At 37.5% G+C, this 27,047-nt stretch overlaps 1 protein-coding gene across 1 annotated transcript; it reads left to right on the top strand.

The window, feature by feature from the left end:
- The first annotated feature begins 486 nt into the window (after positions 1–486).
- LOC100727272 (calcium-activated chloride channel regulator 4-like) lies at positions 487–24,887 on the top strand. Its single transcript, XM_003479054.2, has 14 exons — positions 487–689; positions 6,085–6,225; positions 6,367–6,514; positions 9,203–9,311; positions 10,944–11,121; positions 11,551–11,769; positions 15,656–15,883; positions 17,862–18,039; positions 18,800–18,906; positions 19,662–19,880; positions 20,370–20,637; positions 22,469–22,633; positions 23,498–23,731; positions 24,236–24,887. The coding sequence occupies exons 1-14, from the start codon at positions 531–533 to the stop codon at positions 24,628–24,630; spliced, it is 2,748 nt and encodes a 915-aa protein (XP_003479102.1). The 5' UTR covers positions 487–530; the 3' UTR covers positions 24,631–24,887.
- The last annotated feature ends 2,160 nt before the right edge of the window (positions 24,888–27,047 follow it).

Here is a 27,047-nt window from a genome sequence, read left to right as displayed (position 1 = left end):
AATTCCATACCCATTTTGTTTATTGTTTATCATTTACAACAGAATGATCTTACATTTGGTTTTGTTATTTAGATGATAAATAATCTAGATCATAATTAAATTGTTCTGCAAACTGAAGAAAATCATTAGCATCAATGCATCTGTTCAGTTCATTATGAATTTGTACTAATTTTCACAGTATACTCTGCACAGAGTATAAACTCCATGTTTACATTTAGGAAATTAACCAGAATTAGGCACTATAAAAATATATGAATCATGGGAAAAATATGTCTCAGAAGAGAAAAATGTGGAGTACATTGTAAAAAGATTTGATTTCCTGCATGTCTCTTGACATACAATAAAACCTGTGTAAATTGAAGTCATACCTTTTCCCACATATACTACCATGACCTTTATACAGCCAACATCCCATAATTGGCCAACACTCATGATTATATATATATATATATACATATATATATATACATATATATATGGTGTGTATATATATATGGAAACAAGCGTCGGGAAAGCTCTGGAGAGGAACCATGGGGTTGTTCAGAGCCCTCGCTCCCCTCTTAGTCCTGCACCTGCTGGGGGACTCAAAGGCTTCCCTAGTGCAGCTGAAGGACAATGGCTATGAAGACGTCATCATCGCTATAGATCCCACTGTCCCAGAAGATCCCCAAATAATTGAACACATAAAGGTAAGGCAAAAAGGAAATTTCTTCAGTTTGAATTATGAGGAAAGAAAATTAGTAGTGACTGGTTATTATGGAAACTGTTGCAGGAAGTTTCAAAGAAGCTTGGAACAGATAAGGACAGTGCTGGAGGGGCAGAAGTTAAGTGGAGTCCTAGACAGAGTTCCGTTTCTCTCAAGAGCAGAACAGCATTCAGGTCCTCCCTGAGCCTCAGTTTCCTCATCTGGAACTTAGTTCTTTGGTTCACATGATCTTGAAATAATTATTTATTAAATGCTTATGTCATGTTGGAAGAAAGAGCCATGAATTAAATAAAAAGGTTCCTGGCCTCATGGATTGTGTATTCTTTTAAGAGACATGATAGAAATGAGTAACGCAGCTGATGAGAAGGCAGGGAGTTTCTCTGCAGTACAGTAAATCAAGAAAAGAGAACAGAATGAGGATGTGGCTGGAACAGAGGGGAGATTTTCTGCTACTGTTGAATGTAGGGGAGTCAGGGAAGACAGCACTGAGGATGTGACATCTGAGCAGAGACAGAGATGAGTGAGAGAGGAGCCCCCCCCCCAAACCTGCTGGATGGGAACACCGAAGGATAAGAGACTGATTGGTGAGCCCAAGAACACAACAGCAATGAGCAGGAGGAAGGGCAAGGGGGCGGCAAAGCTGCAGTGGCAGCCACTCTCCGGATCACAGGACAGACTTGAGCTTTTATCCTGAGTGAGAAGAGCACCCACGGAAGGCTTCTGAGCAGAGGTGTGTGCTCTTGTATGTCTTCCGGGATCCCTCTGAAGCGTGGAGAAAGTGGGGGAAGATTTCCATTGTCACCTCTCCTGCATGAATGCTGTTGTCACACAGAAGTTTAGAAGAACCAGGAAAGGAGCTAAGGCTGGTGAGCAGGGAGTAGGACAGGGAGGTCATGGTAGAGACTATTAAAATGTGTGATTGTCAAGGTATTTTACGGGTTTCACAGGTGATATGGCCTATGGTCGGGTGTATGTGGGGCAGGGAAGGAAGGAAATGTAAGAGCTGAAGAAGGCTTCAAGGCTCTGCCTGAACACTTGGAAACATGAGATTTTCTTTAACTGGGAAGGGAAAAAATTGTAAGTGGAGAATATTTGGCAGTTGGGAGATGCAGAGTTAGTTTGGGGTGTTTTGAAGATGAGATGCACTTTAGACCTCCAAGTAGAGAAAATACAAATCTGAATTCATGGTAAAAAATAATTGCACATACATAAAAATTTGAAAGCCAATCAATGACATCAGTGACTCAGCCATAATATGAGTCCACTGAGTGAGTAAAAACAGAAAAGGAATCACTCCAGAAGTTGCTCAAGGACTCCAATTTTCTAAAATTTCTTCCCACTCTAACATTCCATGTAGCACAGATATTGCTATTTCAGCTATATGAATTATTTTTCTTTTTCTTGACATCAATATCTAACAGTTCTTTCTCCTAAAATCCTCCATTCCTAGGTCCTGTTTAAACTTTCTAATGTGCATGACCTGAGTGGAAAGCTGCTGATGCCATGGATGACATTTATCATTCATTCCTCATAAATTCTGTTGCCACACAAAGGTGTTTTCTTATTGGTACCTATGGAATTGTAGGAGAAAATGAAGATTGCTTTTACTAAATAGTGTGGATTTGGGGAACAGATAGCACAGCTGATTCTGAATGATAGATTTTAGTGTTCAGATAATTAACTTTTTGAACATTTCTGAACCCAGAAATCGCTATTTGATAGAATTATGTGTGAGGGGAAAAAATTCGTAACATGACCCTCTATTAGACAACACAAATAGAAATTGTACTATTCACAGACATTTCCAGAGAACCATTTCAGGTTTCAGAGAACCATTTCAGGTTTCTGAGAATCATTTCGGAGGTTCTCTAAAATTGAACCCTTTCCATAGTCTTTATCTGTATACAACCAGGAAACTTTGTAAAATACCACCATTCACATTATACGTTAAAGGAAACTTGGGTTCTAAAAGGCCAGATGATTTTTTCAAGTTCACATTATGTAGCACAGTCAGAATTAAGATCCAGGTCATGAAATTGAAGATTGATAAACATGGATTTGGGTTATGGCTTAGATAAGATAACAAAACAAACCAGAAAATCACATTTAAAAACTTATGAGCCGACTGCGGTGACACAAGCCTATATTCCCAGTTACTGGGGCATGATTGCAAGTTTAAAGTCACTCTGGGAAATTTAGCAAGAACCTTCTCAAATTTTTAAAAATAATAATTTATAAAAACCTAGAATGTAACTCTAACTGAGACTGTGGGTTCGATCCTCAGCAAAAAGAAAAAAAATGCTGATGAATCAATTTGTGATCCTATTCTTAGGTATACTACCTAACCATAGTAAGATGCATGATGGACTAGTTTATAATTCATGCCCCAAAATGGTCAATTTTCAACTTTTTATGTGTAGATTCATGTTTCCTCTTACTTTGAAAGTAATCACTTTTGCAAATACTGGTAACTTCTTTGACCCAAGTAGGATTTCTAAGTAGGAATTTGGGAATAATACTATATAAAATGAAAATCCTGCTTATAAAATCTTTAGGAAGCATTATTAGTGACTCTGGAATATCCAGGAAGTGATAACCATCTCTTGGATCTTTGAAATATTTCATGACATAAGAATACCCCACTAGTCAGGTCAGCCAGGTGGCCAAAGCAAAGATCCTTTTCAATTGTACAATGAACAGCCCAGACAGCTGTACACAATGATCCTATTTGTTCAATCTATAACTCAATTTGAACTACCAAAAATACTTTTATCTCAGAAAGCCATTATTTTAAAAAGGTAGTAACGTGGGGCTAGAGATTTAGCTCAGTGGCATAAGCACCTGCCTTGCAAGCAGGTAGTCGTGAGTTCAATCCCCGGTACTGATAATTAAAAAAAAAAAAAGAAAAGAAAAGAAAAGAAAAAGGTACTAACATGTTGAGATGTAAATATATACATAAAAAAAAAAGAGAGAGAGAGGGGGCTGGGGATTTAGCTCAGCGGCATAAGCACCTGCCTTGCAAGCAGGCAGTCCTGAGTTCAATCCCTGGTACCGGTAAAAAGGAAAAAGACAAAGAGAGAGAGAGAGAGAGAGAGAGAGAGAGAGAGAGAGAGAGAGAGAGAGAGAGAGAAAGAAGGAAGAGAATGTGAGGGGATTGGGGGAGGGATGGAAGAAAATGGGCATCTCTAGAAACATTATTTCCTGTCTTGCATCAGTGCTAAAATAACCTCTATCCTATTTTTGAGTTCTTCAAACTCTTCCCCTAACCCCCACCTAGTCCACTCAGCCCTTTTTGGAGACCATTACCCAATGGCTCTGAGCAGGATTTAAAATTAACTAATTGGCCTTCTATGTTTATCTGGAGTCTGTCCTAGGTCTTAGCCCTTGCCTGGCGATGGGAGCTGATTCATAGTAAGTGAACCTCTATGAATCACTGGTCCTGGCTGAGGCCTGTAGTGTCCTGTGAGGCCAGCGATACCTCAAAAGGCAAGATAAGGCCACAGCTGCAGATGCCTTGGCTCCAACACTAATTAAGTAAATAGAGACTGCAGCTGAAGGAATTTCAGCAGTGGCACTCCTACCACAAATGTCATCCTGGAGATAAGACAGGTCTCCTAAATTGGCATAATTTACTACTTAGTGATGTGGTTGAAGTGACTCCCAAGGTCCTGCTCATTTCCCATGCTTTCCTCAGTTTCCCCGCCCTTTGTAGTTGGACCTAATAAATACGGGCATCCAGAGAAGACCCTCCTGGAGCCCTAAAATCATACCACTTTTCTTATTTTATTTAAGCCTTGGCCATACATTTGTTTAGGAGATTGGGGATCTAAGTCAGGACCCGATAGCCCTTAATTCTCTAAACTCTAGCCTTCAGACTGATCCATGGTTCTGAACCTGATCAGTTCGCTGACTTCATGCACTACAGATGAATCAACACATTAAATTCTCATAGGAAACCAGGACACAAACTTTGGAATTCCTGAGGAAGAACAATTACTTCAAGTATCATGGAGGAGCCAGCTGAAGAAGACTGGGGCATTCCCAGAAAGATGAAGTTTATGTCCCTACCCAGCCTCTAGGATTCCTGTTATTCATTAGCCTTGATCACATAGAACCAATTACCCTAAGTTCCTTTCCCTGTATATTTCTCCCACCAGATAGAAAGTTTAATAGAGAGCCAGTTTGTCTTATTCACCATTTAATTTGAGTATATGATTAATTTCAGTTTGCTGGCATAGTAACAATTCTGTGATCAACATCTATGTGAATATTCTCAATTCCACCCACGAAAGCACCAACCCAGAGACCTCTTCTGGGAATGCAGTAGGGAGAAGGAAATGCCTGTTATACTAATTTCTGCAGACTTCCTACTTCAGCTTACATCAGCTGAAGCTGTTCTTCACTCAGTTTTTTATAATAGCATGTACCAGTAATTCCAGCACTTAGGAGGCTGAGGCAGGAGGATTGCTGAGTTTGATGTCAGCTTGAACTACATAGTGAAATCCTGTCTCAAAAAGACAAAAAAATATATAATCAGAGATGATGTCAGTTTTAGGACTGATGATATGCAGAGTAGTTTTTAATTCATCCCATCTTTATGACAACCACAAAAATAGGCAGTGTAGCAGTGACCCATTAAAAAGCGGGGAAACTGATTTTCAGAACACGGCAAACATCAAGCAAGATCTGCTATCCAGTGAAGTGGGTTCATGAACATAATATGAATCCACGCAGCCAAATTGATAAATTTGGAATTTTATTAGGTGAGCTCAGTGACTACCCATGGACCCTTGTTTCAAAGTCCAAACAAGGGGCTCTGAACTGAAAATTATAGAACTTTTAAAACAGAGAACCACAAAAACACATCCTGTTGGAAACAATTTAGCTAGAATCTTACATTAATTTGATTGACACCTGTATCCTGGTTCTTTGTTGAGCAGGTTAATTTTTTTCTTGTGGGTACAACTCATTCTGCTTTTCTCATGGGACTTGTACCCTGAGTAATTTTTCGCTCCTCTGGGTCAAATACAGGGCACAAGATGGCATCAGTTATGTTAAGCTACAACACCCAGAAAGTGCTAATACCACTACTAGAGCCAAGTAAATGACTCTAAAGTTCATTTACATATTTATAATCATATCCACCAACTCTTCTAATCACTGTGCAGAAACAGTCACCTGTTGTGGTAGGAAGACTAAAGACTGAAGAGGTTTTCATGCTGCAGATGGAGTGGAAGGAGCCGAAATTATGTGCAAGACCCAACTCCTAGCTCAGTTGCTTTTGCGTTACTAACAGTGAGAAATGCCTGACATAAAGCAGTGTTCATGACTCCACGCTTACTCTTCCATCCTCACATACTGTTTCCCTTTGATAATAGGACATGGTGACCACAGCATCAACCTACCTGTTTGAAGCCACAGAAAAAAGATTTTTTTTCAAAAACGTGTCTATACTGATTCCTGAGACTTGGCAGAAAAATTCTGAATACACAAGGCCAAAATATGAGAGCTACGAACATGTAAGTGTCAAATTTGTTTCCAATGGAAAGGAATATATTCTGAAGCTTCATACTTAGACCATAGATTGTTGCAGAGTTAGTCTCACTAAACATCACCATTTCTCCTCTTGATGGGTTCGTGCTCTTTTTCACCATTTTCAGGCTGATGTTATAGTTGCACCACCAGCCGTGCCAGGCAGAGATGACCCATACACCAAGCAGTTCTCAGAATGTGGAGAAAAGGCGGAATACATTCATTTGACTCCTGATGTTGTTCTGGGCAAAAAACAAGATGAATATGGACCATTAGGTAGGAAATTTGCACCAAATATCTAATTTTCAACAAGCAAATGTGTTTCCAGATTAAATAAGCGGGCTCTGGAGCCAGAGACCCTAGGCTCAAATTCTTGCCCTTCTGTATATTAGTTATGTGCAACATTGAGGAGGTAATCTACCCTCCCGTCCAAACGTGAATAAAGGAATCCCTACATCGTGGAATTTTTTGAACTAGAAAATCTATGTAAATATACTTAATGTAGTATGTAACAATATCCTCAGAAATTTGGACAGAGAACAGGAACAATACTAAATATTTTCTGAAGCAGTTTTTAGGTTTCATGTTTCCAGTTCTCCACAGGGGCACATTAATCAGTCTCATGTCAGCTCCATGGACTGCAGATGTATGGTAAGGTGGACACAGCCATGATGCCAGTTAACTGTCAAGAGAAAACAGTCACAGGCTGTTACTGGCTACTACAATTAAACGTTTTGTTTGAGGTCAATGAAACTGAGTAATTCAGCACCTGGACCTATTAAAACTGTGTTTCATCTCATTCAATCTAAATGTTATGATTACTTATTCAATTGAGCTAAATCATACTATTTTTAAAAGGTAAGTTATTGATAAAGGTCAATTTATGTATATTATTCAATAAAACCCTTCATGAGCCCCCAAACAGCAGACTCCTCTCTCCCCCTCCAAATCCCTGTGAAGTACGCATTCTTGCAGTCTCTTGTCTCTGCCAAAGTTCACCCAACCTCATCAACCTGAACTTGATCCCCATGCCAATCTTGAAAACTCTGTATTTCCTCCTGTCTCAGTCTTACCTCTCCCCCAGATTTTATCCTGCCAGGTTGTTCTCCTTGGCCCCTCTAATTTTCTGCACCCCCCTCCCAAGTTGTTCGGTCTTTCTATTTATGTCTATCAAACTCTTTAAGCACAGGGATAAACAATTCAGTTCCCCCACCACTCTCATGCTTAGCATTTATTTGACCTACTAAATCTCCAGTATGGAATGATCTGACCAGGCTGTATGTCTTCTATTTCCAGATGTCATAAAAAAGGGAAACTTTTACAATTTTTAAGGACAGTGCTACCATTTGATCTCCTGATCTTTCTTCATATTGCACCCCTCAGTCATATTCCATTGCTGATTCTGCCCTTTCTCTGAGATGTCTATATTACATAAGAGATATGTGTGTTTGTGAAATAAAAACTCACATTTTGCAAATCATGCTCTAAAACAACAAAGCTTTTAGAAAAATAAGATAAAGTACAAAGCTTGGAAAATCTAATTTTCTAATAAGTATAATAACAAGAACAGTAAGAACAGTTTCCTCGAAAGAGCATTTAAACCACTAAGGCAAGTACCTTTGCATGACTGCAGGCTGGCACGGCAGTGCACACACACACACCACCACCACCACCACCACCACCACCACCATACACACATGTACGCGCATTAGAAATGAGAACGAAGTAGCCCAAAATGAGACCACAATGTAGATGGGAGAATACTAAGTCAGAGGGGCTGCTTTTGGGGAGAAGCATAGCAGGCAGGACAGGCGCAGGAGACAGCAAGCCTGGGAGGGCACCCGAGCAGGCAGTTTCATGTGGTCTTCAGGTCAGCAGCCCACGAGAAGGCTTTACGCTCTCATACTGAAGGTTACAGTCCTCTCCCACTCACCTGACTCCATTGGCCCAGAAAACATTAAACCAGCAATTTAAAAGTTTAGCATGGGAAGGAGTGACTTGGGGACTTGTTATAATGCAGACTCTGACTCAACTGCAGGTTTCAGGGGCCGGAAGCTCTGCTTTTCCAAGTATCCTTGCCGATGCCCCTGCCTCACCCTCTTGGGTAACAAGGGCTTAGGTGAGAAACACGACTTTTCTTCCTGATTACTGGTATTTCCGCCCTATTTTCAGATATTACAGGATATTATCCGAGCTTAGGTAACACACACTGCGGCACAACTGACTCTACTGTCCTGTTCTTGTCTCCATCTGTTTCCTCTGAAGTTATCCCAACTAAAGGTTTCCCCAGGCTGCAAATTCTACTTGTTTCTTCTTTCTGCATCCCAATATGTGTTTTCTTTTTTATTTTTCCATTCATCTGGAAACCTTATTTTAAAAAATGCTTTATTCAAACTCCTCTCAAAATATTTTCATTTAAAGACATTTCCTAGTACTTAATATGCACCTGAAAATATTCTTTTATATAAACAATGTTTATGCGTATCATAAATGAATCACTTCATTTTGACATTTCCTGAATACTATATAGTCTATTTCTCAGTCTCTTTTTCATTGTCATCCTTAGCAGGACCATTTTTATAGACATTTTTTTCTACTTGCATTCACATTGTATTTAAAGCAACAGAATTATTTCATATCCAATTACATGGCTAACAGGCTTGAAGTTGGGAGAGCCGTGTACTGTTATAATACGTAAGACCTTTGACCTCTTTGGACACAAACCCAAACCCTAGTCTATTCCAACAATACTATGCATTCCAAAAATGTTTTGTTGATTAAACACGTGTGTGGAATAAAATAATATATAAGGAAAAATATAAGCTTATTTAAAGCAATAGGCTCCTTTTATAAACAAAAACACAAATGTTCAGTTATGAAAACCTAAATCTACCAATATTTGTGCCTGAAACATCTTAAGATCTTTGAGAATTTTTATCACATGTTTGAAATGTTTTCCCACAGGGAGACTACTTGTCCATGAGTGGGCCCATCTCCGCTGGGGAGTGTTTGATGAATATAATGAAGAGAAGCCTTTCTACAGGAGCGAGTTAAATAAACTTGAAGCCACAAGGCAAGGCTACTTACATTTTCTTAACGTAACATCAGGCTTTCATTTCATTAACCTGTTATTATGAATGATAATCACTTACCAGTCCCAAAGCAGATGGTAGATGCAATATCACAAAAACTGGTTTTACTTTTTTAGGAATTTTTTCTTAAAGTACATGGTTGTTTATTTAAAATGCACATAACTTCACTGGCAAATGTTTTCTGGCAATTTGACACATCCTATACCTGCCTGCTATATTGAACTCACTTTGACTAAAGTTATGCATGGTGTAAATGGACTTACTATAGTTTTGAAGACCAAAATTGATCCAAATAGACCAAGGATGAACAAAAATGGTTAAGTACTACTGAATATTTAAGTATTTAACTAGTGAATCACTTTGTAAAACATCAAGTAGCTTCACAGAGCCAACTAGGAATTTCTCCGAGATTTATGAAGATCAGTTTAAAATATTGATCTAGTATCACAATTAATAACAAACTCTCCTTTGGATTTTGAGATCAAAAGAGCAATACTACTGTGAGGAATCCATTTAAAGTAGGGTGTTATCAGCCTCGTCTGTATTACATGCCCTGTTGGAGCTAGAAATTGTCACTAATGTGCAAATTAAAAGGTACATGGTTTCAATGAAGACCATTTCTCTGTCCCATCGCACCAGATTTTAAGGACATGTTTGGTCTGGTTTAGTTTTGGTTTTTTAATTTGATTTGATTTGGTTCGGTTTGGTTTGATTTGGTTTTGAAACCATATGGCTGGCTCTGAACTCACTTAGGCTGGCCTCGAATTCACAGCAATCCTCTTGCCTCAACCTCCTAAATGTTGGGATTACAGGTGTGCACCACCATGCCCAGCTAGGGATATATTTTGAAAAGTAGTACATTGATTGCATATTCTCCCGGATTACTTTTCAGCCCTAGACTATTTATCATGAGTGTTCATATAGATGACAACATTATGTTAACCAAGTATGAGGGAATAGAAACATAAACATGTTTGAGAACCCCTAAATGGCTAAATGAAATGCAGTCATCACTTTCTGAATTTGAACTGGAAACCAATGGAAAAATGAGATATAGCCACATCCCAACATATCTGCTCTAATCTCTACCCCCTATTACCAATTTTGGGTAATATAATTCATTTCTGAAATGCCTCTATCATTCTTTATTCTACGTCATTTTTTATAGAACTTCACTCTTTGCTTACAGTCACATTTCCTTTTTAATAAAAATGAGTAAGCAAAACACAGATATCTCTTTGGAAAGAAGTCTATGGCAAACTTCAAGCTAAGGTGCTACCCAGAGTAAATGGATCCCTAGGTTTCCTCATCCAGGTGCTTGCAGTGATTCACCAGTATAAGTTCAGCAGGAGAGATGTCTAAGCAAGAGAATAGCATCTTTAACCCCACCAGCAAACTCAGTCATGTATATCTATAGATTTTAACTAAATGTCTACATTATACTTTCTTGAAAAATAGATAATTACTTTGATTGCAACTCTTAAACTTTGCTATCAGCATGGGAAATACATGAACACATAAAAGAAAAACTTTGGTAAAGTATCATCAAGAGAACAATTTATGATTTTTTAAAAGCACTAAGGACTAAAAAGTTAACTGTCACATATTTTCAGGTGTTCTGCAGGTATCTCTGGGTTAAACAGAGTCTACACATGTCAAGGAGGTAGCTGTATAACTAGAAACTGCAAAATAAATTCTACCTCGAAACTATATGAAAAAGATTGTCAGTTCTTCCCTGATAAAGTTCAAACAGAAAAAGCATCCATAATGTTTATGCAAAGTATTGATTCTGTAAGTATGTCAATCCTTGCTTCCAAAACTCATAATCAAAGCATATATCTGATTTTATTTGTTTATTTTATTTTATGGTGCTAGTGATTTAATCCAGGACTTTGCACATGCTAGGCATGCACGCTACTCGAAAGTGTTACACCTCTAGCCCCACTTTACCTGATTTTGAAATATGCATCCAGATGACATGAGGATTAAATACATTGATATAGAATTTGTTAATTATTGATTGGCATACAATAAGCATTCAGCTAATATCATCTCTTGTTATTATGGTCAGCCAACGTTAATGCTGATTTGTGTTAATTATATTTCACCCAAGAAAAGAATATATGTAGAATAATTTAAATTGATCAGGTTTATAGTTAGTTTTTTTTAATATATGGTGGTTTGCAGCAAAATGATGTTTTCATTTTGTCAACCTTCTAGGTTGTTGAATTCTGCAATGAAAAAAACCATAACCGAGAAGCTCCAAGTCTACAAAATCTAAAGTGCAATTACAGAAGTACCTGGGAGGTCATCAGAGAGTCTGAGGACTTTAACAGCACCACACCGATGAAGGGACTACCTCCTCCACCTACCTTCTCATTGCTGAGGATCAATGAGAGAATTGTGTGCCTTGTTCTTGATAAGTCTGGAAGCATGGCTGTAAGTTCAGTAGGCCTATTTTTCTGGGCATAGCAGTGGAGGTAGTTAAATGCTAGGAACACACTGTATTCTACCTGTGCCTGGATTGTTCCAAATTATATGGTGGCATAAGGTGTCATCATTTCTGGTGATCATGTCCTCAAGATATTGCAATAAAACTTATAGTAAAGGAAAGATGTCAGTAGAGTTCAAAAGACCTAACCCCAGAGTGTCTTTTTTTTCCAGAAAATGATTTACTATGGAGAGTGAAGCTCTCTCTGGTAAAGCTTTAGTTAGAAGGTCAGTACTAGAGATTGAAGGACTTAATTGCTTTTAGCCATGATTCGTTCTTTGAAAATGCTTGAGAACATGAGGATTAGTGGACATTAAACCACATTTCAGGTTAAGGAATGGAAACATTCATCAGGATCCCTAACATGGATTTTCCTTATTTGTGCTACCTTATTTGTACTATAAATGACCTCTTTATACTCAAAGAAACAAACAAAAATATCACAAGGAAGAATGTATGTTTAGATGCAGTCATTCCTTCCATTATCATGCAGCAAATGAAAGGCACTGTGCTAGGCTCTGAGGATAGAGATCCATGTCCTTCATGGTTCAATACTGAATGCTCTTTCTCGCTTTCCCCATTATCTGGTTAAGTCAGACTTACCTCCCAATTTAGGAGAGATACTTCCTCTAGGAAATGAACTGGCTGTATCAGTTGCTGTAGGCCTTTCTGCTAACTCCCAATACTTCCCTGTGCTTGCCTCTATTACCATATATAATTTTGAAAGCACGGGTGCTTCTACCAACCAGATTGGGAGATTCTCTAGGAACTGGAATCTTGTCCAATGCATCTTTGTAGTCTTGTGGCATAGAACAGAGTTCATTACATAGGAGTGATCAATAAATAATTGCTGAAATGAGTGAACTACAAACAAGCAATGTAACCTGATAGGCTGTCAAGAAGGATAAATGCTTGAGGTAGAATAGGACATGCTAAAGACCAGAAATAAAAACCTCAGCCAATACTTGGGAGATGTTTATTGAAAAGGGCAGAGGATGATACAGATTAATGAAATGAGCCACAGTAATGCAGGATTTCAAAGAGGCCAGCAAAGTGCTGACACCAGCACACACAGGTGATCCAACAAATGTCACTGAAGAGAGAAGAGGTTCCTGATAGAAAGATGAGCTCCTCCAGGCAGAGTGCTGTTAGAGATAGGCTTACAGATAAAATAAAGTGACAGAGAACCTCAACTATGGACTTACAGGAATTTTTCACTGTGATTCGGTTCAGCAATTCAAGAGGGAAGTTTGGGTAGAGGTCGTGGGTAGGTTCTGCTAAGGAGAGCGCTGGTGAGGGAATGGAGAAGAAAATGTATGAGGACGTGTACAACCTGGGCAGTCATCTAGGAAAGAGGGATGAGAGCACTGGTTTTTTGTTGTACTTGTTGCATGAGTGCCTGTTAATTTTGCCAAACATTACATCTCAGCATGGTATTCTTATATAGGTGTGTAACATTCTAGGATCATCGTATTAGCACCTCATCCCCATCCTGTTTACCATTCTGCATCCCCCATGTTCCCTTCTTCTTGAGTCTCTTCTACTTTCATTTCTTTTTTGTTTTCTTTTTTTAGATTCCACATTTAGGGAAAACATGCAATTTTGTCATTTCAAATCACGCTTACTTTGTTTAACATGAAAATTTCACATTTCATTTATATCCCTAAAAATAAATAATTTTTTCTTTCTTTTGGCTGAATGATACTTTGTTATGTACCACATTTCTTTTCTCCATTCATCCATTTTTTGGAACTTAAACTGATTCTATAGCTTCATTATTGTGATTTACATGGTAATAAACATGTCTATTCTGGTATCTCTGCCATATGCAGGCTTTAATTTTTTCTGGCATATAACAAGGACTTGTACTTGAGTCACATGGTAGTTCTACTTTTGGTTGGCAAGGGAGCCTCCACGCTGATTTTCATAGTGGCTGTATTAATTACCACTTCCACCAACAGTATGGAAGAATTCTTGCCTCCACTCCTATCCTCATGGGCATTTTTTGCTTTGTGTATTGTTGATGATAGCCATTGATATGAGACACAATTTACAATTTTGATGTAGTTTTGATTTGCATCTACATAATGGCTACCTGAACTTTTAAAAATATACTTATTAGTCATTTTTGTTTTTTCTTTTGAGAGTGTCTCTTCAATTCAATTGCCCAACTTTGAGCAGAGGCAATATCATAACTAATAGGTTTATCTGAGGTGTGGTTATTGCTATCCAATTCATTTGCCTATTTACTGATCGGGCTATTTACATTGTTGTTGTTAAGTTTTAGATTCATTTATATATTATAGATACAAATGCTTTGTCTAGAAAATAGCTAGAAAAGGTTTTCTCCCATTCTGTAGTATCTTTACTCTCTTGATTTTTTTGCTATACAGAAATTTTTTATTTGTTAAAGTCAAATTTGTTCATTCTTACTATCATTTCTTCTGCTCCTGGAATCCTGGTCAGGAAGTATTTTCCTGAAGTTGTGACTACAAGTATTTCACCTATGCTTCCTTTTAGGAGTTCCAAAGTTTGGGGTCTTATTCTTAGGTCCCTGATCCATTTTGAATTGATTTTTGTACCAGGTGAAAGATAAGTATCTAGCTCCAAACTTCTGCATATGGATATGCGGTTTCTGAGCACCATTTGTTAAAAAGACTGTGTTTACTCCAGTGTGTGTTTTTAACTCATCTGAGGGAACTCAGAAGACTATAGTTGTGTGGGTGTGTTTGTTTATCCTACAGTCTATTGTATTGGCCTACATGTCTATTGTATGCTATTTTTGTTACTATATCTCTATAATATAATTTGAAGGCAGGCATTAAGATGCTTCCAGCCTAGCTATTTGCTTAGATTGCATTAGCTCGTCTGAGTTTTTCATGTTTGCATATGAATTTCAAGATTGTTTTTCCTACTTGCCTAAAGTGTATCACTGATATTTTAATGGAGATTGTATTGAAGCCATAGATTACTTTTGATAATACGGCCATTGTAATGCTATTAATTCTGCCAATCCATAAATATAGCAAGTCTTTACATCACCTCTGGTCTCCTTTCAGTTTCATTGTAGAGAACTTTCACTTTCTTGGGTAGATTGATTTCTAGGCAAATTTTGAAACTGTTGTAAATGGAATTGTTTTCTTGATTTCTTTCTCAGCAATTTCATTACCCAAAAAATTATTAATTAATGTACAGAAAAAAACTATTCCTTTCTTGTTAATTTTATCTCCTGCTGCTTTGTTGAATTTATTTACCAGATCTTAAAACCTTTTTGGCAGTGTTTAGGTTCTTCTAAGTATAGGATCATATTATCTGCAAATAAGGATGGCTTGCCTTCTTCCTTTCCTATTTTTATCTCTTTCAGTTCTTTTTCTTGTCTAATTGATCGGGCTAAAATTTCATGTACTACATCAAACAGGAGTGGTAAAAGTGAACATTCTGGTCATACCTGATTTTAAAGGAAATGCTTCCAGTTTTTCCTCATTCATTTTAAGCCTGCTGAAGTTAACTCCCGTAATATATTAATCCATCTAATATGTTACCAAAGAGTCAACTCCAATTAAACTATTGGTGGATAAATGTTGGTTTAACATTAGGAGTGGAAAAGGAAAACGGGATGGTAAGGACAGGGCTTCTCAGAATTTAGCCTCATCTCAGTTTAGTTCTCAGCAAATGGAGCAATTCCAACTCCGAAAGGAGTCCATCTGGTCTAGTGGTATTTGTGAACTCTGGGACGTAATTTCATGTTAAGACAGTCTTATGTACTCATTATGTGTGATGTTATTACCTTCCAACCGAAAATTAATTGGTTGTTTTCTTTTGCTTTTTATTCAGCTTGATAAACGCCTCACTCGAATGAATCAAGCAGCAAAATTTTTCTTGCTGCAAATTGTGGAAAATGGATCCTGGGTAGGAATGGTTGAATTTGACCTTACTGCACACATTAAAAGTCAGTTAATACAAATAAGAGGCGACAGCGAAAGAGATACCATGATGAAGAGCTTACCTACACAAGCTAACAGTGGAACTTCCATCTGCAATGGGATTAAAAAAGCATTTGAGGTAAAAGTCATCATGCTAAGAAAATGATAACACTATAATTCTTTGAATTTATCTTGAATTACACACTTTTTTGCTGTACATGTGAGCTGTGTCTTTATTGCTCATCTGTCACTCAGTCTCTCACGCAAACCGTGAGAAATATTAAGTTGAATTCAATTCTTTCCATGAATGAGGGAACCACGCAGTTCCCACCACAGTGACTGACACACTGTAAGTGCTGAGTGAATAAACTCACACAAGAAAGTAAGAGGTGAAATAAGGGAGCTCAACTTCATCTCCAGGCTTTCATTTTGCACTCAGATTTGTAGCAGAAGTGTGAGGGACATGCTCTGTTAATGCCACAAATGTTTAAATGCATTTATGTATATGTCAATGCATATCAAAGTGTGTTTTTCATATATATAGCACTTTGTCTCATGACATGTAAAATTTCTAATGCGAGTAGTGAATTTTTTTCTTGATTCCAGCTTTATTAGGGATTTCTGCATGTTAACTCTCTTTCCTGATTCTACATGTACCTTTTCTCCAAGTCCAAGAAATTGGCTGGTCATCTGGCATTTTTTTTTCTTTTGGCCTAGAACCTGATTCTCAAAATGGTACTCAAGGAAGCCATTATCAATTAAAGCAATCAGAGGGGCTGGGGATTTAGCTCAGTGGCTTAAGCACCTGCCTGGCAAGTGCAAGGTCATGAGTTCAATCCCGGCACCTAAAAAAAAAAAAAAAAGAAGAAGAAAGAAAGAAAGAAAATGTTCCTGGAAACTCAATTAAAGCAAACAGAGAAAATAAAATGCATTGCAATTTCTAGTTAAATTACTTTCTCCTCTCTATGGGCAGCTAGATTCAGAGTTCTGAATCTAGAGTTCTGAAGCTAGATTTTCAATGTGTGACTATTGTAAGTAAAGGATTGAAGCTACAAACAGAACCCAAGAAACATTTCCCATTTGGTCTTTGATCATCACTAACATGCTTACTTTTATGTTAGCCTATACTACAAGTAAATTAATAGTTACTCAATAAATCTCAAACTTCACTATGTTTAGAACTGAACTTTTCTTTTACTTACAAGCATGCTGGAATTTTCTAATTTGGAATCAATGACATTTTTATGTTATGGTGGATTATTAATGAATTGAGCTATACAGACCACAGACTTTGTACACTGAAGGCTTCTAAGAGTACAGTAAAGAGAAGGAGAGTTTTTTTTTTTAAAGTACTTTTGGGGTGTCTAAATGATTTGAGTTTCCTAGGCTGAGATGGAGCCCTTGTTTAATGCAAGCAGCATTGCCCAAAGCACCAACATTTATCCACCAATAGTTTAATTGGAATTGACTCCTTGGTTACATGTTAGATGGATTAACTTCAGCAGTCTTATACTGAATGAGGAAAAACTGAAAACATTTCCTCTAAAATCAGGTATGACCAGAATGTTCATTTTCACCACTCCTGTTTGATGTAGTATATGAAATTTTAGCCAGATAATTTTCATTTGGGATCCAATGTTCATTTGGATAAATCTTGCCTGCAACAGGGGGCAACAAAACATTCATGTCTCCAATTCCTTAGGACAACTACATAAGTTAGTGCGTGCCTGTAATCCCAGCACTCTGGGAGCCTGAGTCAGGCACAGCACAAGTTCAAAACAAACTGAAGTGACTTAGAGGAACCTTGTCCCAAATTAAAGACCAAGTGGGCTGTGGATATATTTCAGTGCAGTGACACTGGTTCAATATCCAGTCCAAATAAAAAGAAAAAAGAAACCCAGATATTCTGACTTTAAAACAGATTCTCTTCTACTTTACCTTTTTTTTTTTTTTTTTGTAGGGATCAAACTCATGACCTTGCCTTTGCCAGGCAGGCACTTATGCCACTGAGCTATATCCCCAACCCTCTACATATTTTTCTTTATTTTCATATTTGTCTATTTTCCCATTGATCTGTTTGATCTACAGTGGTTAATGTGCCTGAAATACGTTTGCAGGTGATTACAAATGCAAGCTTCCAGTTGAGTGGGTCTGAAATACTGCTGCTGACTGATGGGGAAGACCACACGGCGAGCGGTTGTGTTAATTCAGTGAAAGAAAGCGGGGTCATCGTTCATTTTATTGCTCTGGGACAATCTGCAGAGCCAGTAGTCACACAGATGAGCATTGAAACAGGTTAAAATGTTTTCTATACATTCCGGGCTTCGGATAGGACTGTGATACTGTCTGGGCTGACAGCTGTGCACCTTCTCTTGAGCTCCTGCTCTGAGGGTGGTGTGCCAGGGACAGGAGACCAGAGTCAAACCTGACACAATCTCTGTTCTCAGGGTACTTGGAGAGTCGAGTTGTATGGAAACAAAAGAAAACTGCTAATTAAATCACATAACCAGACAATTCTTCCTAACATAGGAATATAGTTTGTACTTTGTTTCTGATTTAATTAGCCTGCAAAATCTAGGCAACAACTTCATTATAACTGTATCTTAAATAAAGTGAACAGTTTTCCAAAAGTACTGTGTAAAAACCGTGAACTTAAATACACAGAATTGTAACCATATTCTTCATTATCTGATCATTTGTGTATTTAATCTAATTGATATTTGATGCTGAGGCATGATGGTATCTTTTACCTTCCTGATTATGTGATATGTGATTCTTTTTTTTTTTTTTTTTTTTTTTTTTTTGGTACTGGGAATCGAATTCACAACTGCGCACTTGCAAGGCATGCACTTACGCTGCTGAGCTAAATTCCCAGCACCCTGGTTACGTGACTTTAAATTAGCATTTCAGAATTAATCTTACAGCTATCTGACACTGATCTGCTTTAATAGTACATGTGGAAGCTGACTTTCATTAAACTTTTGCCTTATTAATCACTAAATGTGTAAGCACTTATTTTCTAGAAATTAACCTCGCTTGTGCATTTACATTTTAGGAGGAAAACAGGAATTGGCTTTAGATAACGCTGTGGACAATGGACTCATTGATGCTTTTGCTGCCCTCACATCAGAAAATGCTGATCTCACTCAGAAGTCCATTCAGGTGAGAGCTCCAACAGCGGGAGGTTTGTGTTTGCATTTACCATAACCACGAAAAATAATGTGTATCTCGTATACACATTATGGAATGTGTATGGAATGGTGGAATTTTAATTAAAAATAAAATCTGAGGTATAATTTTTTACATATAATAAAATTTAGTGCTGAAATGAGAGTAAATTACATCAAAAGGTGTATTTTAAAATATCATCAGGAAAATATTCGTGAGAGTTTGTATCAATTCTTTACTATCTCTGAAGCCTTCACCTTGCCTCCACTCAAATAGTCTATTCTCCCATTACTATTATTCTTGGGGTAATCTTGAAAATGTTTAGACTGGAAGAAACTCACACACTCACACACACACACATACACACACACACACACACACACACACACACACACACACACACACAGCCCTAAGGTAGGCCTAGCCTATGAGTGTGATTGTAGCTACTAAAGATTTAAAGGTTACCTGGCGTTTTAACCAGAAAATTGGGGAAGCAATAGTAGGACCCCACTCTAAAGCCCTTGTTCCTGCTCCAAGCCTCTTAGTATACGCCCGCCTTCCTTCAAATGCTTTTTTCGCACACTTCGCCTGACAAATATTTGAATCCCAGTTAGCTATGTCGACCAGTCTAAGGTGGTATGCCATGTATACATTGTTTTCAGACCAGAAAGTAAGAATCATCTTTTTAAGAAACATTACTTAAATTATTATTTTCTATAGTCGTTAACTTTTAAAATATATTTAAACAGCTTGAAAGTAAGGGACTAACATTGGACACTGGCGCCTGGATGAATGACACTGTGGTAATTGATAGCACTGTGGGAAAGGACACGTTCTTTCTCATCACATGGTCCAAAGAGCAGACTCCTGCTATTTCTCTTGTGGCTCCCAATGGATCACTGATAGAAGGTTTCAAACAGGACAATGACTCCAAAATGGCATATCTCACTATTCCCGGACATGCACAGGTAAGCAATCAGCTTTTACACTTCCTCTGAATTTTTTAATGCTGAAAATAAACTGTTAAATTTCATAACTCTGAATGTTAGTGATCACAGCACCTGTGAAATTAAATTCTACGTTCTTTCCTTGTGTCCTGAAAGTTGTAATGACAAAAAACAGGAAAAACAAACTAAGTATTGCGAAAAAGGAAGATTTAAGGAAATATGGGAAGGGTATGGGCAGCTCGATATGCACATTGTTACTGAGGTGAGCAAAAAACGCTACAACCAAGGCAAACTTATTTTCCCAGTTGATACTTCACATAGTATATATACCATGTATGACTCTAAACGGGGTGGACTAGCCAAACTTCCACAACTTAAGTCTTTTAAAATCTCCAAATCATCAACCACCTGTTTATGGTAGCCCATATTTATATTATTTATTTTAGAACTCTATAGTCAAAACCGAAAATATCTTGATGATACTTATTATGTTTTCATTGAACATTTTAGGTGGGCACATGGCTTTACAAACTTCAAGCCAAAGCAATCTCACAAATACTCACTATTACAGTAACTTCTCGGGCAGCAAAAGCTGCTGTGCCTCCAATCACAGTGAGTGCGAGAATGAATAAAGTCACAAACACCTTCCCGAACCCCATGATTGTTTATGCAGAAGTTCGACAAGGGTATGCGCCCATTCTTGGAGTCACTGTGACTGCGATCATTGAATCAAGCAGTGGACACACAACAGTTTTGGATCTACTGGACAATGGTGCAGGTAATTCACAGGCTTTTATGAAGGAGTTTACATTTTATAACTAAGGATGTGTTATGAGTCCTAGATGTAGCGTGAAGCAGGAAGACAGGCACCCAATGAATTGAGGTAGACTGTAGAGCAATAAGAGCACCAGCAGAAAATTCTATCAGGTAAAACTGATAAAATGCCTAGCAAGTATGTTTTACATGCTAAGTACTCAGGAAATGTTATTTATTATCAAAGGTATGGTCATCTGGACAGCCAATGTCCGTCACCAGTAGATCTCACTGAAAGATTCTCATAAAGAGAGAGTCAGGCTTTCTAGTTAGTGCCTCTTGGAGGTTGCATTCTCAAGAGAGCCTGGGCAGAGAGAGTGAAGCACAAGCGGCAAGAGAGAGCTAAGTAGTCGAACCCAGGCCCCTGGGAGGGAAAGGGAGAGCAGCAGGAGTAATTCCCAAGACCTGGGACAAAATACAGATGCAGTCCTGAGCGCTGAGGTCCAGGAGGAGCGAAAACCACCACAAGAAAGGAGGGCACATCGATGGGCATCTGATACCAGGTCTGACTGTCAGGAACATGGAATAGTGCTGACCAAGCCCTGTCTTTCTGTTCTGTATGGATGAGTGGTGCTTAAAGACATTTTCCCAGAGCTTTTCTGGGAACTTCATCTTCTATTAAAGGTCACAGAACAAGAAGATGAACAATTTGAAACATATCTGAATTATTGCAGAATTCCATATGAACCTTTTGCAGTGTAATTTATTCATTCTATAATTGTGTCTTCAACTAGTGCTGGCAAATTATTCTTTGATGCACCTCAGTGCTCTCTCCCACCAATACCCCTTGTCTCTTCTTCCTCAGCTGTACAACACTAAAACTTACCTGCAAGTGCTTTCCTTTCTTTGCCCTCTGCCATCTGAATATTTGGCTAATTAGGAAGGTATCTTACTTGGATGCCTTTACCTAAGAAGATATCAATAATTAATCATGACATAGGAAGGCAGGTATACTTACACTTTAGTCTGCAAAGGAAACCTCTGAAGGCGTTGGTAAAACGTAAAACTGAGACCCTTTTCTGGATACTCTCTAATTAGCATGTTTGAAAATTTCTAGATTTTGAGAGACACAGCTATTTCTGATCTAAAGGCTAAACCTCAATTTAAGATACTTTGACTTAGAGTGTTAAATGTGCTAGGAAGTGTATTTTGCAACTTAACAGGTGGTTAAGAAGTGCACAGATTTTCTAAATTCCTCCAATTTGTCATTCTAAAAGTAGGAGAGAATTTATTCTTTCAAACTAGAGGGTTAATGCATCAGGAGGGCAAGCGCTAAAAAGAACAAGAAAAAGAGTTGTTGAAGATAAGACAAAGTTTTAGCTTTCGATATTAAAACTTAAAGGATAGTATTAGGGATAGTATTTTCTTAGTGAGAACCTATGAGATTTAAACATATGAATAGAAAAATTAATGTGATTAGATAAAAAATTCAATTTCAGAGCAATGGTTAAAAAAGGAATACTACTACTTGTATACACATTGATGTGGGAAAGAAAGGTGCATTATGTATTTATTTATTATATGTATGCATTTGTATGTACTTATTATACATATACAAACATGCATTTGCAAAAGTGTGTTTAGAAGTATAGATACTCAGGTATCAAAATAACTCATGGACATGAATTGAACAATATTTCCATTAGGCAGAGAATAATGGAAATATTCTAGGATGCCCTTCTCAAAATAGCAAGATAAATTTGGAATATTGTTTACCAAGACCAGTGCTTATCTTACAAAATGTATGAATTCTTTCTTGAATTCATAATAATTGATTTACTTGTTTCTATAACAAGGTGCTGATGCTTTCAAAGATGATGGAGTCTACTCCAGATATTTTATAGCTTTTTCAGAAGATGGCAGATACAGCTTAAAAGTGCGAGCTTACGCAGGAACAAACTCTGCCAGACTAAGCTTACCACGGAATAGAGGTGCCTTTGTACCAGGTTTGGTTGAGAATGGTGAGTACCTTATGGTATCTGAAGTTCAGCAATAGCTTAAATAATATTTGTGATTTGATTTGCCTGAGGGTAGGCACCACACATTTTACAACTCAGAGTTTAACCTTTCCTATTTCTGGAAAGAAGATCTCTGTTAATTGCCTCCAAAGTCAACTTGTGAAAAATGTCTGGCACCTAAGGAACATTCAGCTAATACTGTCACTTTGGAACACCCTTGATAATGTCAACAATAAAACCATGCATTTTCAGCCCAAGAAACAGGAAAAAATCTAGTATATCATGGGCTTAAGTACATGCCATAGCAGAATTTATCTTTAAGAATACACATGCTATAACAGTATTTATTTACAATGTCTTTATTAAGTCTAAAGAAGAAGTGCATAGAGCACTGCGATGCTATGCATAAACTCTGCATTCTTTGACACCTTTCCTTTGTTTGGCCTTGTGTTTTGTGTCTTCTTCAGGTTTCTTGTTGGCAGTTGTAATACTTTTGCAGCTGGGAGGGAAGGGCCTGACCCAAGTGGTTGGAAGGGAACTGGTAAAAATTTCTCCAGATACATTGCTAGCTTGGAGAGAATTTGAAGGGAAACACATTAGATTTTTTTCTTCAAAGACATATATTGAATTATACAAAATAAATCTCAGTGCAATCTTCATTTCAAAGCAATTAGTTATGTGGAGTTCAACTACAAGAGATTTGTTATAATACTAAAGAAAGAATTTTCCCTATTGGCTACTTAAGACTGTGTCACAAGACTTTGTAAAAATGTAACTATGAAAAAGAAAAGATAAATGACACATTGAAGGTAATTCATTAAGTCCTAAAAACAAAGGCACATTTTAAACAAGAGATTTTTAATGCAGGAGAAATTAAAGGGAACACACCAAGACCAGAAATTGATGATAATAATCTGAAGGTTGTGGAGAGTTTCAGCAGAACAGCAACTGGAGGTGCATTTGTGGTGTCAGAATTTCGAAATGTTCCCCTAAATGAAGCATTCCCACCAAATCAAATCACTGACCTCGAGGCCACATATGAAGATGGTAATATCACCCTAACTTGGACTGCACCAGGAGAGAATCTTGATACTGGAACAGGTAAGAATGAAATGTCAGGTGGTTTACTCATGTAGTGAAAGGCATTATTGTAAAAGACAGGGTATAAGGGTTGGTTAGGGGAGAATAGTTTTTAATTAACAACTCAGTAAAGTATTAACAATAAAATGTGGTACTTTTTAATCAATGAAACATGACACATTTTACCCTCATCCTACTCTTCATACAAAGACAGTAGCATTTGGCAGAGACTAACAGTCAGAATTTAGGTTGGATGTGGTTATAGGTCACACACCTGTAATCCTAGCACTCAGGAGGCGGAGGCTGCAGGATTGCTGTGAGTTCAAGGCCAGCCTGTGCCACAGTGAGAACCTGTCTCAAAACAAAATTTTTTAAAAAGTTAAATTTCAGCTTTTATTGAAAAATGAGTGAGACTTCTGTTATGAGCATACATTTTACGTAACTAAATATTACTGACAATAAATGGAAAGAATTTCAAAAACATGTGCTACAATTACTAAACTACATGTAACTTTTTTTTCTTAGTTCAACAGTATATCATAAGGATAAGTGGAAGCATGATTGATCTGAGAGACAATTTTGATGATGCGCTTCAAGTTGACACGACTGACCTGCTGCCAAAGGAGGCCAACTCCAAGGAAACCTTCACATTTAAACCAGGAAATATCTCAGAAGAAAATGCAACCCACATCTTCATTGCCATTCAAAGTGTAGACAAAAGCAATCTGACATCAAAAGTGTCCAACATTGCTCAAGTGGCTTTGTTGACCCCAGAAGTTGATCCAACACCATCTACTAGTGAAATTCAGACTACTCCTTCTGCTGGAAATTATGGTCCTAAAGTTAATCTTTTTGCCATTGTGTTGTCAGTGGGATCTGTTGCACTTGTTAGTACTGTAGTACCACTATTTGTCTTTTAGAAAAGGAAGGGAATCTCTAAGCAGACCTAGAAACAGATTTTAAAAAACAAAGCAACAGAAGTAAAGGATATTTCTGAATTTTTAATTCATCCTTTCTGTTTATGAACTCACAAAAATAATTTTAAGAAGCTTAGAAAAAATATTTTGATTAAATGAAAATATCCATAGATTTGTGAAATACTGCCCATACTAATCTTTAATAATTTTATTTACTAATATTTATCATAGTGATGAATAAAGATTATTTTTCATAGTCATACCTGGTTGTATATTATTTTCTAATGCAAAAGTTTCCTGAAATAATAATACTCCATTTTCAGAAGGTTAACACTGAATAGTCAAAATACAAGGGTAAAAGAACAAATAAATAATATTTGGGGAAACAAATTCAGTGTTGAAGCTATTAGTATTAATTAATGGTACTATAGTCATTGAAAGTCTCCAACTATATATTGTAATCACTTATTATAAACCCAAATATCAAGTTCAGTCATTCTAGTATTATAATCTTTTTCCTAGTTTTCCTCAAAATTCAAAACGTTATATTTGTAATCCCATTGAGATGTCATTGGAATCCCAGCAAGATAATTCCAATCTATCACCACCAATACAACCCACGGCAAGAGTAAAAACACCAATCCTCATGAGGACATGCAGACAAAGGCCTCTATCCTACTCCTCTCCCAGCATTTATTATCTTGTCAAGAAGGGAGGGTGGCTCAGGGATGAGTGCCTTGGGGAGTTATAGCCTCTTATCTTGAGGTTTGAACCCAGTTAACATTTCCAGAGCTATTTGCTCAATCTTGTATTATGGAGAAGAATTGTGGAAACAGGACTGTCTGATGGCTATACATTTTGCATATTAGCACCTCCTTGCCTTATTTGCAATGCTGGGAGACAGTTGAACAGAGAAGGAAATACCCTAGCCAGTCTTTTACATATCAGTATAAGGAAATGAGTCTCTAACTAATCAACATCATAGTAATTGTTTTGGATTCAAAGGGAGTCACTAGAATTGACTCCCAAAATCACTAAAGTCATTTTCATAGTAATTCATATAAATGGAAGACACTAGTAGAAAAAAATCAGATACTACCCATCAAACCATAGGTTTTCCTGATTTCAGTTGCAATCAGGAAATATGTATCTCTCTCTTTTCCCTTAAAAGCCTTAGTAATCCATGTACATTTTCTTTCACTTTGGGAAAGAATGAGAGAAGTCATTATCTATTCACTTTATTTTCAGAAAATTAAAATATATTTAAAACATATTTCCATTAGTCATTTATAGGCACAGCCTTGGAAGTGCAGCCATCTTAATGAATGAGATAAATAAGAAGAGAATGTAGGTTGAGAAAAACATGTTTATATAACCAGCCATATTTATAAGCCTATTATGGTCCAGGTTTATAACAATATAGTTTTCTTTTTCTTCCAACTGTTAGTTTTCCCATGTTGTACAAAGACTTTAACTACCCAAATTTAGGACCTAAAGAAAGAACACCAGCCACTAATTTGTTTTCTTAGTTCATGCATAGTTGACAGGAATTGTTTGCTGATTTGGAAGTAAACTAAAATGAAAGTCATAAGCCGAGTTTAGGGTTGATAGAATTTTCTGCATGGCTAAAAAGATAGAAATATGAAATAAAAGTGGCCTTTATTTTAAGAATCTGGAGAGAAACCCCCCCCCAACCACTGAGGTCTGGCTTTTCTCTCTGCCAGGCACGTGTTATAGGGGCATACATATAGCTTAGATTTGGGGTGATGCCTAAGGGGCATTAGTGATGCACAAGTAGCCCATTGGAATTCATTTCCCACCACAGGTAAATTGCCTAAGGGTAGGGAAGGTGACTTCAAAATAGAGCCCCTTAGTTCCACCTCCCAGCCTCCCACCACTGCATTGTCCCATTTAGAGCAAAATCCTTTCATTCCCATCTTTTATTGTTAGGAAAAAGGGTGAAGTTTTTCTTTCTTTTACTACTTCCTGCTGAAAGGGGGAACTGTATTGGAGTTTAGGTGGGTTGATGGGATGATGGTTGATGCCCATGCAGAAGCTGGTGCCAGGTATTTCAACCAGGACAAACTTTATCATTGGTGAATGCCTACATGTTAGACTGGAAAAACAAAGAGACAAGGTCATGAGGAGGCAGGCCACTATCATATTTAACGACCCAGGTGAGGTAGAATGAAAGGTGCCTTTGATTTAGATGTCATTTATCAGGACCATGTTGAGGTAGAATCATTGCCACGGTGAGGTAGAATTCTGAAAAATAAGTGTGGGGTTAGTAGCAGTGAAGTTATGAGAGGTGATTATTCCCACATCTGAAAAGGTAAAAGTTAAGAGGGTAGGCAGATAAGACTTGTTTCTGGTATGCATGATGTGGGAGTCTTTAGGAAAGACTGTTGAGGTCCTTCTGT

The sequence above is a fragment of the Cavia porcellus genome, unplaced genomic scaffold, assembly GCF_034190915.1.
Source record: "Cavia porcellus strain 051 isolate PalLab524CR breed Dunkin Hartley unplaced genomic scaffold, mCavPor4.1 scaffold_1, whole genome shotgun sequence".
Classification (NCBI taxonomy): domain Eukaryota; kingdom Metazoa; phylum Chordata; class Mammalia; order Rodentia; family Caviidae; genus Cavia; species Cavia porcellus.
This window is presented reverse-complemented; position numbering and strand designations above follow the sequence as displayed.